The sequence below is a fragment of the Leopardus geoffroyi genome, chromosome C1 (assembly GCF_018350155.1).
Source record: "Leopardus geoffroyi isolate Oge1 chromosome C1, O.geoffroyi_Oge1_pat1.0, whole genome shotgun sequence".
Classification (NCBI taxonomy): Eukaryota; Metazoa; Chordata; class Mammalia; order Carnivora; family Felidae; genus Leopardus; species Leopardus geoffroyi.
In genome coordinates this window covers 83,178,817-83,195,704 of record NC_059328.1, presented here as the reverse complement: position 1 = coordinate 83,195,704, position 16,888 = coordinate 83,178,817, and the positions used below count along the sequence as shown (strand labels likewise).

General features: G+C 34.8%; 1 protein-coding gene across 1 annotated transcript in view; it reads left to right on the top strand.

Moving 5' to 3' along the window:
- Positions 1–16,888, top strand: part of DPYD (dihydropyrimidine dehydrogenase) — an 852,446-nt gene that overhangs the window by 277,133 nt on the left and 558,425 nt on the right. Inside the window, exon 8 of the mRNA XM_045478381.1 lies at positions 398–485. Within this exon, the coding sequence (XP_045334337.1) occupies positions 398–485 (88 nt within the window). The remainder of the gene's footprint in view (positions 1–397; positions 486–16,888) is intronic.

Here is a 16,888-nt window from a genome sequence, read left to right as displayed (position 1 = left end):
ATGTTACATTTATTTATGTATATCTTCTGCACAGATCCTGATTATACATTGAGGCAGGAACTCTGTTCATTTATCATTTTATTCTTTAAAGTGCCTCACATAGTGCCTTGAACGTATTAATCAAGCTATGAAAGTTTACTGATGTGATTTTAAATACACTAGTGTTTCTTCTGCTACTTCATTGAAAGACTTTTGCATTTAGTCCTTTTAAGTAAGACATGTTAGTGTTCTATTTATATACTGTTTTGTACTTGTAAGCCTATATACTAAAAGACAAAAATATGTCTACATGTATATGAAATTTTATATATCGATTTTCTGTTCCTTTTGATGTTAAAGTTAAGGTTTTAATTAATCAAATGCCAAAACATCACTATTGAAATATTGTTTCTTATAGATAATTTGTGGCAAAAGCCTGTCAGTGGATGAAATGACTCTTAGTACTTTGAAAGAAGAAGGGTACAAAGCTGCTTTCATTGGAATAGGTGAGTAGTTTGCTTTTAAATATTTTTCTTTGTAATTTAAAAAAAATCCTGACAATGTTCAGAATAACTGCCTGCAGACATTTCCATGATAGAAGTTATATCTGTTCAGAGAGCAGACAGGAATGAGTGGCTGAAGAAAGTTTTCTATTTATAACTAACTGTGTTGTCTTACCTTTATTATGGATAGAGTTTGGCAAGACCATTTTTAAATTTCCTGTTTCTCTCCCTATGTCATCATCATCAGTGAACATCTCTAAGACACAAAATATCTTTCAGTCATGCCATGGAAGCTCAGAATTTGGGCTAAAAAGTGTCTAGATGCTGTGGCTTTCTTCTTAAGATAAAATAAATTGGCTAAATAGATAATAAAGGACAGAATTGGCTCAGGTTTTGTTTGTTCTATTCATTTTTTTTTTAATTTCCTAAAGAATTTTCATATTTAGCTGAAAGTTTAAACATGTTTAATGATACATCTGGAAGTCACATACCTGCTAAGGTATTTCATGTGTATCATGTTTGTATATTTTGTCTACATATTCCATGGAGATTGTTTTCTAACATTTTTTTCCATCCACTTATTATTTTACTGAGAGACCAGAGAGAACAAAGAGTTGATTTAACTTAGTCTTTGTCTCATAAACTGTGTTCATTCTCTCATATGATCATACTGGGGACAGTTACAGCATACAAACTGAGTAACTCCATATTCCTGTCTTTCAGTTTGTCTTTCCTGCAGTTCCCAGTCCTTAAATGTGAATAGCTAAGAAATAAATCTATATGAGATGAAAACTTTTCCTCCTCTTTAAGTGATCACACATTGGATTACTTTTGTTTTGGAGCTGTCCTTATTCATAGTGTTTCTGGAGTGAAATTATCAGGAATGCTTCTTAGCCTACTACATTTTTCTTATCAGGATGCCATGTATTCTCTTACTAGGTAATTGCCACCAAGTCTAAGACCATCTCTGTCACTCCCTTTATTTAGATGAAAACCTATGGAGAGGAAAATAAATTTTTGCCATCATTTCTTCTTCTAAGTGTCTTGAACCTCCTTCCTTTCAGAAACTTGAGTTCAACTGTCATCGCTATTTCTCTATATTATCTTCATAAGTACAATAATCACTGTGTGGATCAAGAACAGGAAGGAGAAGATGTGTGATATTTTCATAGGTTTCCTTTTGAGAGGCACTAAACCAACTTTGGTTTTACTTTCAACATTACATTTGTATGTTAAATTAACATACAAGAAATAACATAAAGAAATGTCAAGCGTTTATGAAGTACACTCTAATACCAACAATTTGGATCAGCAAGTTGTTACTTTCAACAAGTACAGGTTCAAAAATGCTTGGTGAATAATAAATGGAAAATTTAGTAAGGCAAAAGGTATGAAATATTGGTGATGTTTTCAAATAGTTATTTGAAATTCACCATTGCAGCTTCCTACAGCAGGTGTGCATAAAAGATGGGTTTCCCATTAATGGAGTAGTATATGCTATTGCAGTTTTGTGTATCTCTACGAATGTTGTCTACAAAGAATCTCTGTATTGGAGAGATGGGCCAAATAAATAACTAATACATTGAAATATCTCCAAATTAATTGCATAATAAGCAAATTATAACAAAACTTTGGAATAATTAAATGGTTTATCACTCTGAGTAGTTTAGCCAGAGCAGTATCTTCCATCTGTTAGAATCAATAATGTGTTTTAGTTTTTTTAAATTTCATTCCATTAAATCCCCTTACATATGTTATTTGATAATGCCACATCCGTTCACAATACTCCATTTCACTCTGCACCGAGGTGTGAATACTGCATTTAAAATGTGGAGTCCTTTCATATTTATGTTGCTGTGCATTTTCATGCTGGGAAGTGAATCTTTTGACATTTTGGTGTAGTGATGTGTAGAATGCAGTTATGTTCTATTTCAGTATTTTATACGAAATATATACAAGGAAGTTTCATCTTGTCAAAAAAAAAAAAGCTTCTGTCTATAGAAGACAAGTAATGTTACCTCCAGGAGTTGTTTATTTGACACTTTTGATTGCCAAGTTGGGAATTTATGACCTTTCTATTACCATATAACTGACTGTTACTTGGACAGCCTCACATCCTTACATGCTCTTGTTCATTAACCATGCTTCTATATTGTAATTAAACTTCATTCACTTACTTTACCTTTTCCCACTCAGTTTGGAGAAGTCAATTTTGGAATAGGACTTCTATATTATTTAGAATATAGGTTTGGGCACTTTAAGAAGGGAAAATGAGACTTAAACTAGGTACATGTTTATCCTCCCTCATCTAACAGTGTGAACCATCCTCAACACTTGACTTCCATCTTTCATCAGTTGGTATACACTCTGCCCACATTCCTGCTAACAAAAATGTGAAGTAAGGAAGGGAACTCCTTTCCTTTGAAGTTTATGACCCAGCAATTGCACATAGCACTTTTGTTTTTACTTCGTTGTCCACAACCTGGTCACATAAACATACTTAACAGCAGGGGCACCTGGGTGGCTCAGTCAGTTAAGCGTCCAACTTTGGCTCAGGTCATGATTTCACGGTTCATGGGTTCGAGGCCTGCATTGGGCTCTGTGCTGACAGCTCAGAGCCTGGAGCCTGCTTTGGATTCTATGTCTCCCTCTCTCTCTCTGCTCCTCCCCCACTCATGCACTGTGTCTCTCTCAAAAATTAAAGAAAAATTTTTTAACAGACTTAACAGCAGAGGATGCTGGGAAATATAGCCTCTAGCTGGGCGGACATAAGCCCCCATTAAATTTCTATTACTACAGACAAGGGGGTGATAAATATATGGAGGGAAAAGAAATAATGGTCTCTCGGCCATAGGTGTGCATCATCATTGGTATCTGACACATGGATACCTTACTGAGAGAGATTAGTAAAGCAGTGAATAGCAATGCATTCACTCTTTGAACTTACTGCTTACATGTTGCTTACATAGGTCATTAATGAAAATGGAGTATATTCTCTTTCTGTAGTTGGGAATACTATTTATAGATCTTCTATATTTATAAATACTATCCATTCTATATTAGTTTGTCTAAAAGAAAAAAAAAAAGTCTTACTTTGTATTAAATATGACTCATCAGGACAGCTTAGTAAATCCAATGCGTTAACAAAAGTATATTCTCATGTTTCCTGATTTTTAACAATATGTATGATATTGCTGTTGAAAAGTTGCTCACTTTTAGGTTTTTCCCTACCTAATGTTAACAGAGTCCATTAAAGAAAACATCACAGTAAATGTACATTATTGTGACACATATCTTTTTACCCATGGCAGATTTAGTTTCTTCTAAGTGAAATAAAGATAAGTGATTTAAAGCTCTGTGCCTTTATCTAACTGTATTGAATTATTTTGAGACAATTGGGATTTTTTATTTTTTTTTTAATTTTTTTTTCAACGTTTATTTTTGGGACAGAGAGAGACAGAGCATGAATGGGGGAGGGGCAGAGAGAGAGGGAGACACAGAATCGGAAACAGGCTCCAGGCTCTGAGCCATCAGCCCAGAGCCCGACGCGGGGCTCCAACTCGCGGACCGCGAGATCGTGACCTGGCTGAAGTCGGACGCTCAACCGACTGCGCCACCCAGGCGCCCCAAGACAATTGGGATTTTTTAAAAGACTCTAAAATTTTGCTATTTTTTTTTTTAAATAAAAGCACTTGTAGAGTGTGTTACTATCAATGTTCAGAAAGAGTTAGAACATCCACTATGCAAGTGTTTTTCCAAGTATTGGTGATTCTCTTTGGTTGGTATTAAAATCAATATAATGGATTACAGCCATCATTTTTTTTTTTTATTTTACAAAATTGAACACAAAAGAATAGAAAATATCAAAGTGTGTTGCTCATGGTTAGGGTAAATGTTATTTTGTGAAAAATATTTTCAGTTTTGTGTGTATTTGTTTTTGGTTTGCATACTTGCACATGCACTCTGCAAATTATTTTAAAAAAATGTATTTTGGGAGCATCTGGGTGGCTCGGTTGGTTAAGTGTCCAACTTCAGCTCAGGTCATGGTCTCATGGTTCGTGAGTTCAAGCCCCGCATGTCGGGCTCTGTGCTGACAGTTCAGAGCTGGAGCCTGCTTCAGATTCTGTATTTTTAAAATGTGGCTTAATAGTCATTATTTGAAATCCACTGTTGTATGTTGTAAAGACCCTGAAATACTATTCCTATAGCATGACCAGAACCTATCAATAAGTAACTGATGAGTGAATTAAATATTTAATGACTGCAATGTTCTAGGCACTGTGCTAAGCAATTAAAAATGCAAAGAGGGGTGCCTGGGTGGCTTAGTCAGTTGAGTGTCCAACTTCGGCTCAGGTCATGATCTGGCAGTTCGTGAGTTTCAGCCCTGTGTGGGGCTCTGTGCTGACAGCTCAGAGCCTGCAGCATGCTTCAGATTCTGTGTCTCCGTCTCTGTCTCTATGTCCCTTACCCACTCGTGCTCTTGCTATCTCTCTCTAAAATAAATATTAAAAATGTACATAAATAAAAACAAAATCAAATTCTGTTTTTAGCTTGATTTTAATTTCAATCAGGAAAGTTATAAGAGATTAAAAAAACAATAGTATCATATAATTTGAGGAGTGAGATGTGGTCAGAGTGGGCTGGATATGAGCATAATTTTTTATTATTGTTTTTAAGTTCTTTGGCTGATTATTTTCTAGAGTCAGGTTTAAAAACAACTGTTTTAGAAGACTGAAGAGTTGAACCTTTATCCGTTGCTTCAGAAGAGCCCATTTGCCTTCCCTTTTGCGGTAATTTTCCTGTGGTAGTCTCACAAAACATAGCAGTGGTAAAAAAAAGATTAAACAAGCATGTAAGGGAAAGAACATCCAATAAGGCACCCCCAAATAAATGGGTAAACTTTGTGTATTCTTCTGATGAGAGTTTTCTTTTTTCCTGAATTTTTGTTTTAAATACTTTGGAGAGAGAAGGGATTGCAGAGGAAATAGCAGTAAAATCCATTATTGCAGTCGTAATAGACACAAAGGGAGCAGGAACTGCAGGAAGATATTATAAAGATAAATAGTCACTGTCTCACCACCAGATGCTTAATTTGTGTCTCCCTCAAAGATTTCTCTTGAATTCATTTCTTGCTATACCATTCCCCACCATTAACTATACTGGACCACTGATGTAGCCTTCAAACCAGTTTCCCCGGGCATCATTATCTCTACAACAGAAGTAGTGATCTTTCTAAAATTAGATCTCATGATGCAGTTTCCTCATTAAACACTCTCTCCTTTGCCATAGCTCCCTATATCCTTCAGGATAGAGGAAAAACTCCTTAAAATAAGACTTTCAAGGCTCTTTATGATTTGGTCAACAGTTTACGTCTCCAATCACTTTATTTCTTAAATTGTGTGTTTCGGCCATTTTGAACTGTTTCGGTTTTACCTCATCTAATTTTTTTTTTTTTTTCTCCTCAGTATTTGGAGAATACATGGTATTGGCTGGACCTACAACTGTCATTATTTTCATTTTTAAGTTGTTAACTTACGTGTCTTTTTTTCCACTTCATGTAGTAGTTTTCTAACGATCCACTTCCTACCTTCACTCTTTAGTCTGGATAAATGAAGCTGCTTCCTTACCCCAATCCCACACCATTGGGTTCTTGTTCCCTTTCCGGATGTACAGACTAGACTTTGTACTTTACTCTAGCACTTACTTCCCTGTATTATAATTGATTAGGTGCATGTTTGTTTCAGCTACCGGGAGTCAAATTCTTGCAGTCTGTATATTCTGTCTGCCTTGCTGCAGTGCCTAGAAAAGTGCCTGGTGCAAAGTACGAACTCTGTAACAACTCTATGGATTTTTAGTGCAACTGTTTTAATTATTTGCCAAAATAAACTGATAGGATTTTGAAACATGTTGGCAATTTAGTGGGTGTTATAGCATTGACCAAACCTAGGGGGTATTAGATTAAAATTGGTATTATACCATAAATGAAATAAGTAGGATTAGTGATATTGATGGTACTGATATTGGTAGTAGCAGTAATAGCTAAAATATTCCATGTTCAATTCTTTTTTTTCCCCTTCAATTTTTAATAGAGTCTATACCATAACTTTTAAAATGCCCCTTGAGGTAGCTATTATTAACTTTATTTTATGGATAAGAAAATAAAGATTAAAAAAGATTAAAGAAAACTAGTAAGTACAACTGAACAGTGGAAAGTGGATTTTATAGGGAAGGTAGGAAAAATGTAACAAATGCAAACATCCATTTTTCAAAACTGTTAAGAGACACAGTGGCTGAAAGCCAACAAGTTATCTGATGACACCTGCCTACATTGAATTGTCCAATTTAAGGATCTTGAACATGTGACCTTATACTCTGGAAGAATTATTTCATGCACTTAGCCTCACTGTACTTTTCTCACTATTATCACCCATTGACTTTTTTTTCCCAGTCACCATAAGAAAATATTTTTTTAAATATGATTCTCAAATATTTTAACAGCTGAAGAAAAGATAATTACAATTAAGAAAGTCTATTGAGAAATTGTGGTATTAAATTTGTTAACAAATTTAATACAATGTGGCCTTTAGTTAAATCTCTTGTGCCTTCTTAGAGCCAGAGTTCTTCTTTGTAAAAGCTATTCTTAATTAGCTTCTTAATCAGGAGTTTCTAAATTGTACATAATTATGTATACTTTCTATTTATTTAGCAGAAAATGGAATAAGGTTTTTAGACCACCCTCTTATGTCCACAGATAAAAACTGAAGTTGTTTAGGAATTGTACACAGTTATGAGTAGATTACTTTAAAATAATAAACCTGACTTAATTTTAAGCAAAAAAAAAAAAGTTACGAATATTTTGACAATCCACTTTTTAAAAAATTTGTAATATTGTATAATCTAGTGTCACTTGTAAGTACTTGGGTATAATTGTGAGATGGCTCCCCAGAATTCAGAAATGAGAGAGATACAATTCCAGCTGAGAGTTCATTAAATCATCATTTAATGAGTTCAAGCAAAGCCCCCAGAAGGAGATAAAATAGATGTAGGGCAATTATTCTTTGATCATATTAACATATCTATAGAAAGTGCATCTTAATCTGCAGAAGCAGGTGATAGGGACTGGTCAATTTTACAAGTATAGAAAGAAAGGAAAAAAATAATCTGAGAAAATATTGGTGGTATCTCTTTAAAGACACGTGAATAAATGGGCCTGGAGTTCTTTGAGCCCCTATCATGAAGATATACAGATAGGTTTATTTTCTTTAAAATGTCCTTGTTCTGATTCCAAGTTCAGTAAGCTAGCACTAATTCCTGAATAGTTTGATTGTATTAGGAGACAGTGCTAATCATGTCAGTAAAAGTAACCCTGGTCCCTATGATGGCTATCCTTGTTGCCCCACTCTGCTTCTTTTAGTAATATGGTGCTCTAATATGAAGAACTCTCCACCTCAGGTAACACTTCTTAAAAACAAGGTGTAAATGTCTGTTACTTTTAGTTGTTGTTGCTGCATTCAGAATAAGTCAAGTTCCTTTGTATGACTTTCAACAGGCTACAACAGCTGTCCAAATCTACCCCTTCAGCCTTGAAGCTACCACTTCATAGATCTGTCTTAGCCATCCCTCAAAAGTAACCTGAACTCTTCCATCATTATGTCTTGGCTTATAGTCTTGCCTTTACTAAGAAAATGTTTTAGTCTGTCTCCATGTGGTAAAGTCAGTACTTAGAGTATTCATCTGAAATGCCACTTCCTACATAAGACATTCATACTCATCCTGCTGAAATAAATGTTTATTCTGTGTTCATACATAGCAAAATGTTTTATATGTCATTTGTGGAACTAAATATAGTTTTCCTTTTATTATTTTTGGTTGTATGCATGTATCTATTCCCTTGCCCCCCACACAAACACACCATATTAAAAACCTATGACAGTAGGGATTAGTTTTTTAAATTATTGTATTTTACAGGTTAGCACATTTTGTAACATGAACATAGTATAACATCAATAACATTTTTTGTTGTAAAATAATTAGAAGAATAAAAAGAAAAGAGAAACAAAGGAATAAATGAAAAACAATGTAATAACTTCTTGAGAAGAAGTTTGAAACTATATGATCATTTAACTTCTTTTAAATTTGTGGATCTTTCCACGCATCTTCTTATAGCTTTGTCTTTTTTTTTTTTTTTTTTTTTTTTACAAAATGCAAAGACATTTTGTGGTTTTGATTATTTAATCAAAGGCAATGAATTAAATTCTAAATGTTACAGTTCATGATATTCTACATTTATACTTTATGTGAAGTAATTTTTTTAGTTTTTTTAAATGTTTATTTATTTTTGAGAGGGAGAGACAGAGCACAAGCGGGGGAGGGGCGGAGAGATTGGGGAGACACAGAATCCGAAGCAGGCTCCAGGCTCTGGGCTGTCAGCATAGATCCCAATGCATAGCTCAAACTTGTAGACCTCGAGATCATGACCTGAGCCAAAGTCAGACACTTAACCGACTAAACCATCCAGACGCCCCTACATGAAGTATTAACACTGCTGTGTTAAATATTAGGTGTTGCCTTTGAGCATTTTGGTAAAGGTAATGTTATTTGCTTGAGGGGGTTTAATAAGCATTTTATGATGAAGATGGTGATATAAGAAAATCCTTTTTTTTTTTCCTGCTGGTAGAATTTCTGGAATATTGTAGTTTCTCCATAAAAATCAATTGTATTGTTGATTTAATGAATTAAAATAACCTATTTCTCCCATGTTACAGCAAAAAAGGAAATAATTCATTTAACGAGAAGTTTATTTCAAAATATTCTATATGCCATGTTTTTTATTAAACATTTTTACTAGTATAAATTACATTTTAAAATATTGAACACTTTATCTTCTCTAGATTTCTTTTTATGGAGACATGGAGGAATTATTATTATATTTCTATATATGTATTTCATGGAATGAAAATATATTTCACTTACACTAGTTACTTAAAGAAGGAGAAAAAAACCATGTTTTGTCAATTTCATTGTTCCAACACTATTGTTTTAAGTAGTTCCAATAACTTAATTAACACTTCAAAAGTAACTGAAAAAGGGTTGGGAAATTATTGGACTAACTCAAATGTTTTCTTTCAACTGCTGCTTATGGCTCCTGGTTACCTTTTTTTGTGACTAAAAATTGTTAGTTGCACTTGGAAGGGGATATTATTGAACATACACTATGGACATCATGATGGGTTTTTGAAAAATGGTGTAATCATCCTGTAGATCTGGGTTGTCCTCTGGAAGTAAATGTTTATGTTGGAGAATAAACTTAGGATAATTAACCAGAAATCACTGAGGTAGTGGGTATTGCCATAGAAGAATTAAGGAACATCACAGTATACAACCTCTTTCTCCTACCCCCAAATTCAAGAAATTGAATCTGGAATTCATGACATTAAATACGTACGTACGATGCATCAGTGGTTTCTAATTAGAGCTAGGAAACATACTACTAGATAGCTTTATTCACACTACACACTGCACAGACCTGCTTATCTTACACTTTTGCAAATCACTGTATGCAAAATTTGGTAAAATAAGGGCCCCCATTACACACAAGGAATGAGGGATTAATAAGATAGGCATGAGAAATGATATGGAAATAGCAGAAGTTGATGCAAATTAGAAGAAATTAGGTATATTTCTACATATGCTTCAGATTTCTTTCTAGAAATAATCTTTCCAAAGAATAGGAGGGAGAAACTGTGCAGGTTAATTTTTGTGTCTTATTTATCACTTATTTTGCATTTATACACATTAGGCTATACCATCTTTGGTTAAGCAGTATTAGATCATATGGAATAATATTATTTTCACTGACATGTAAATAACACCTTCTTTGACATGAAATACTTAAAAGCAGTATGTTCTAAAGCAAGATAGTTGCTTTTAAGAGGAGACTTCATTAAGACATAGTATTTTAAGTGTAAATCAGTTTCAGAAGAAATTCAGTTGGAATTTATATCACATCAGTTTTTCTCCGGACCCTGCCTTTGAATTGTTTAAGGGACAGCTAGTGAATTCATGTTGTTCTAAATTCCCCAAGGCTCTATTGTGTGACACAAATTTACTTAAATGAATAAATAGAAATCAGTGGGATAGAACCTAGTTTGGTTACATTACTCTTTCTCAATTTCTTAAACCTGTATTTCTTGGTAATGTTATTTAAGTTATATAAGAAATTAATATATGGGAAGAACACTACTGTAATGATGATGAATTTACATTATTAACTCAAATAACATAACCCTTTAAAAGTAAATTATTAATTATATTTATGTGGACATTTAAGAAAAAAATTTTTAAACAAAATTTTGATTTATTTATTACCTTACCTCCAAATACGTAAGAAATCTTGATGTGTGTTATCATCTTCTGATTAACCATGCAGTGCCACCTGGTGTGCAGATGGAAAGAATATTACACATCAGAGGCTGTGTTCACACCCACCCCCCATACACAAATTTATATAGCAGAAAGTTAACAGATGTTCACTTTGCTTGTGTTACGGAGATAAATTGTGCATACAGCTCTTAATTCATAAATTAAATTTGGAGAAGATATTGGTACCTCAGTTAATCAGTCAAAGATTATGTGAATACATCCAGTTTAGTGGAAGAAAGACATATTTAACTGAAAAATTGCTTCCTTGGATCTTTAAGTTCTTATTTTGTGTTTCTACTCTTTACTTTTGTATGTACACAGTATTTTGTTTGTTGAGGCTTAATATCTACATTTCACTGATAGATTAATCAGTGTTAGAATAGCATGATTTAAAATTGACTGCTATTTCACATCTCTGTGGTTGTTTCCTTCTTACTGGGATAAAATAGCCTTTCTTTTGTCTTTCATGAAGACCATACTGTATTCAGGTGCTTTTCTACTATTCTTATCCTTTTAATCTTACCATCGGCTGATCATAGTTTAAACTATGTTGTTATATTCTACCATATGTGTATCTGTGTGCTAGGAATAATAGTTTGCAAAATAAATTTAAAAGGTTGTTATTTATTTAGAAAAACAATAAAATACTTTAATGCAAATAATTGCATACAAAATTTTGATTTTGTATCTTATTTTGATACAAAATAAGAATTTTGTATATATTAAATAATACATATAGTGGCTTAATTTCTTAGAGAATTGGCTAAGTTCTTTGAATAAATTAGTTCTCACAAAGTAATTTTGGATTGATATTGCTGATACCTCCATTTCACATATGTATAAACTGTGGTAAGAGATGTTAAGTAATTTTCTCAGTATTACAACCTGGATTCAAACTGAAGTCCATTTGAAACCAAAGTCATACACTTAACCAATCCTCTAAGTTGGTGTCGTTGGTAAATAATGATTTTTTTAAATTTATAAATTTCCCTTTTAAATTCATTTTTTAAAATCATGGTAAATACACAAAGCATAAAATTTACCATCTTAACCATTTTTTAACTGTATAGTTCATTGGTGTTAAGTACATTCAAATTTTTGTCCTACCATCACCATTATTCATATACAGAGCTGTTTCATCTTGCAAAACTGGAACTCTGTACCCTTAAACAAGTCCCCCTTTTCTCCAAAGTTCAGCCCCTGCAACCACTATTCTACTTTCTGTCTGTGAATTTGTCTACTCTAAGTATTTCATATAAATGGAATCATACAGTATTTTTTTTTCTTGTGCTGGCTTATTTCACTTAACATAATGTCCTCAAGGGTCACATGTGTGGTAGTATGTGTAAGAATTTCCCTTATTTTTAAGGCTGAATAATTTCCTATGGTATGTATATACCACATTTTGTTTTATCTTTTCATCTATTAGTGGACACTTGGGTTGCTTCCCACTGTTTGGCTACTGTAAATAATGCTGCTGTAAACATAGGCATACAAATATTTCTTTAAGTCTGTGTTTTTTTGTTTTTTGGGGGTTTGTTTGTTTGTCTGTTTTCTGTATATACCTGAAAGTGGAATTGGTGGTTTATATACTAATTCTAATTTTCAATTTTTTTGAGGAACCACCATACTGTTTCTATATCGGCTGCACCATTTTACATTCCCACCAACAGTATAAAGGTTTCAATTTCCTTACCTCCTTGTCAACACATGGATTTTCTGTTGGTGGTGGTGGTGGTGGTGTTTTCTTTCTTTTTTTATAATAGCTATTCTAATGTGTATGAGGTGTTATATAGTGATTTGTAATACTTTTATTTGCATCCTGCCTATTACAAACAGAACCTTGCACTGGTAATATAGAGATAATAAATTTTAAGAAAATTAATCAATAGGGTAGATTAACAAATGAGAAACTCTCAGTAAAAAGAAATCAAATTTATCTTTTATGAGATTATGAGGGACTTACTTGGAGTATATGCCAAAGGATATGGAGAGAAGGCGATGTTCAGCAAGGAGCAAATTGTATAGAGGAATATTAAGAGACAGAACTTAAATATCTCCTTTTTGAGATTCTAACTAGTAAAATAAAAGAATTAAATGAAGAGTTGGCAGAATTTTTCGATAAATAAATAGGTGGTAAATATTTTAGGTTTTGTGGGCCATCTGGTCTGTGCTACAACTACTCACCTCTCTGCTTTTGTAGGGCAAAGCATCCATAGAATAGATTATGTGTAAATAAATGAGCATTGTTGTGTGCTAATAAAACTGTATCGTAAGTGGGGGCCAGATTTGGCAAGTAGACGGTAGACTGAGAAATTATTTAAGAGCATTAACTGCTTTATATTTTTTTATAGTTTTGAGACAAGAAAAACCTTTAAGTGGAAATCCATGTGCAATATAAATCAAGTTAATTTTTGTCTAATATGACGTAACTTGAGAGTATGGACCTGTTTATAAAATCCTTTAAGAACATATAGGACCTGTCTTTGAAGCAAAAGATAAATCCGTAACTGATTATTTTATATTACCATTTTAAAATAGCTAGATTTAGTTGGGTCCCCACATTTTAGTGTTCACTGAAACACCTGACATCCTCTCATCTTAGTTACTATTTTAGCAAATAGCTTATCTATAATGTGTATTCAAGAATATTTTTCTTAGCGGGGGGAGATAGGATGGCACAGTAGTAGAAGGACCCTATGCTTGCCTCATCCCTTTAACACATCAAGATAATTATCAAATCATTCTGATAACCCAAGAAGTTGATCTGAGGACTTAGAGAACAAACTGCACACCTAGCGGAAGAAAAGAGGCCACATCATGGAAGGTAAGAGGTATGGAGTTTTGATTTCGGGGAGAAAAAAATCACAGGTGCTACAGAGGGGGAGGGAGCCCTTATCAGAGAGAGTATGAGCGATCAATACACAAGGGATTGCACAAGAAGAATACTTCCCTGAAACCATTGACTGGGAAAAGGAGAGGGGCTGATTATTGTGAGTTTTTACCAGCAGTGGAGTTCAAAGACTGAGATTTTAGAAGACCGCACATGGCACGTGTGGAGCCTGGCAGACATAGCTGTGCTCCTGTGGAGAAGGAGGGCAGAGGACTGGGAGCAGAGAGCATGGTCTGAGGATTCCCTGGGTTGCACTGAGAGAGACAGTTCCCCTTCTTGGAGTACATTTGGAAGACGTGGCACTGCCTTTCAGGGGACAAAAGAACCAATGGGTGCCATTATGCTGCCCCATTCATTAGCATAGGGACAGAGACACCTAGTGAGGGCACCTAACCTGGACACCGACTTTTTGCTGAGCTTTACTATAAACTTTAAGCCCCTGTGCATTTGTGCAACTGTTCTTCTAGGACAAACCTGCACCAGCCACAGTGCAGTGACACCCTCCCCTAGAGGATCAGTGCGGGTCCAAAACATGCCAGGTCCCTAAAATCTGGAGTTTTAAAACTCAACCTATATGCTTGAGATAAAGCACAGGAGCACTGTGCCTTGGGGTGGGCAGACAGCCCAGACACAGCATGAAGGCAGGTGAAGCCTGGAACACACAAGAGAGATTGTTCCTCATTTAAGAGGGCTTCCTGGACAGTGGCATGCACGAACTCCCCTCTCCAAGGATGACAGAGTGGGCTGATGCCATTTTTTTAATCCCTCTCCCACTAGCACAGATGGACTTCAGTGAACAGCACAGCACCCACAGTGGAGGATTGAGCCCTTGACATGAAACCCTGCTCTTCTGTGCTCTGGAGGTGCTCTTTTATGAGAGAAAGTGTGTCTGGGAGCCAGATCAGCAGTGGGCCCTTCACCCAGAAGACAAGCACAAACCCCCTGACCAAGTGCACTGACCATAGCGTGCTACAAAGCTTCAGGTATAGTGGAAATTGGATCTGGCTTCTTTTAACAAGCAGAGCAAAGCACATCTAGTTAAAACTTGCTATACACTGGACAAGGGCCAAACAGTCCCCATTGCAGGCAAGGAGAAACTCTGCAGAAGACTGACCTAAGGGAAAGAGCAGCCAAAACACAACGTCATAGTGCACACAGCATACACCAGAAACACTTCCTAAAGCTCCAGGCCCTGGACAGTATATGATTTCTTATTAATAAGTCCATTATTCTCAGGAGCAGGAAACACAACAGGCTTTCCTAACACATAGACTAAGAGACCTAGACAAAATGTCAAGATGGAGGAATTAATCCCAAAAGAATGAATAAGAAAAGGTTATGGCCAGGGATCTAATTCAAACAGGCAATGTTCCCGATCCAGAATTTAAAATAATCATAAGGATACTAGTTGGGCTAGAGAAAAGCATAGAAGACACCAGGGAGTCCCTTACCACAGAGGTAAAAGATCTAAAAACTAGTCAGGCTGAAATAAAAAATGTTATAACTGAGATGCAAAATTGAGTGAAAGTAATGACCACAAGGATGGAAGAGGCAGAGGAATGAAAAAGTGGTATATAAGATAAAATTATGGAAGATAATGAACTGTAAAAAAAGAGGGAAAGAAAAATAGTGGATCATGAATATAGATTGGGGAACTCAGTGACTCCATAAAGCATAATAACATTCAAACATAGTCCCAGAAGAAGAGAAGAAAAGGAGGCAGAAAGATTGAGCATATTATAGCTGAAAACTTCCCTAAACTGGGGAAGGACACAGACATCCAAATCCAAGAGATACAAAGAACTGCCATCAAAATCAACAAAAGTAGGCCAACACCAAGACATATCATAGTAAAATTTGCAAATACGTAGATAAGGAAAAAAACTCCTAAAAGTAGCAAGGGAAAAGATATCCCTAACTTACCAGGGAAGACAAATAAGGTTAGCAGAAGACCTCTCCACAGAAACTTAGCAGACCAGAAGTAAGTGGCATGGTATATTCAGTGTGCCGAATGGGAAAAATATGTAGCCAAGAATACTTTATCCAGCAAGGCTGTCATTCTGAATAGAAAGGGAGATAAAGAGTTTCCCAGACAAGTAACAACTAAAGGAGATTGTGAACACTAAACCAGCTCTGCAAGAAATATTAAAGGAGACTCTTTGAGTGGGAAAGAAAGACCAAAAGCAACAAAGTCTATAAAGGGACAGGGAACATCTCTAGAAACAATGACTTTACAGGTAATACAATGGCACTAAATTCATATCTAAAAATAATCACTCTGAATACGATTCAGAAATAGACTAAATGTTCCAATCAAAATACATAGGGTATCAGAGTGGATGAAAAAAACAAGACCCATTTATATGCTGCCTATGAGAGATCATTTCAGACTTAAAAATACCTTCAGATTGAAAATTAGGGGATGGAGAACTACTTATCATACTAATGTACATGAAAAGAAAGCTGGAGTAGCAATACTTATATCAGACAAACTAGATTTTAAACCAGACTGTAACAAGAGATGAAAAAGGGCTATATCATAATAAAGGGATCCATTGGAAAAGAAGATCTAACCATTATATTTATGCCTCCAACTTGGAAACACCCAAATGCATAAGTCAATTAATAAAAACATAAAGAATCATTGATAATAATATAATAGTAGGGGACATTAACACCTCACTTACATCAATGGACAGATTATCTAAACAGAAAATCCAGAAGGAAACAATGGCTCTGAATGATACACTGGCTAGTCAGAACATTTCATTCTAAAGAAGCAGAAGACACATTCTTTTCAAGTGCACATGGAACACTCTCCAGAATAGATTACATACTGGGTCACAAATCAGGCCTCAACAAATACAAAATGATTGTGCATACTATGCACATTTTCTGACCACAATGCTATAAAAATTGAAGTGAACCATAAGAAAAAATTTGGAAAGACCACAAATACGTAGAGGTTGAACAACATGCTACTAAAGAATATATGATTTAACTAGGAAATCAAAGAAGAAATAAGAATATACATGGAAAAAAATGAAAATGAAAACGCAATGGTCTAAAACCTTTGGGATGGAGCAAAAGC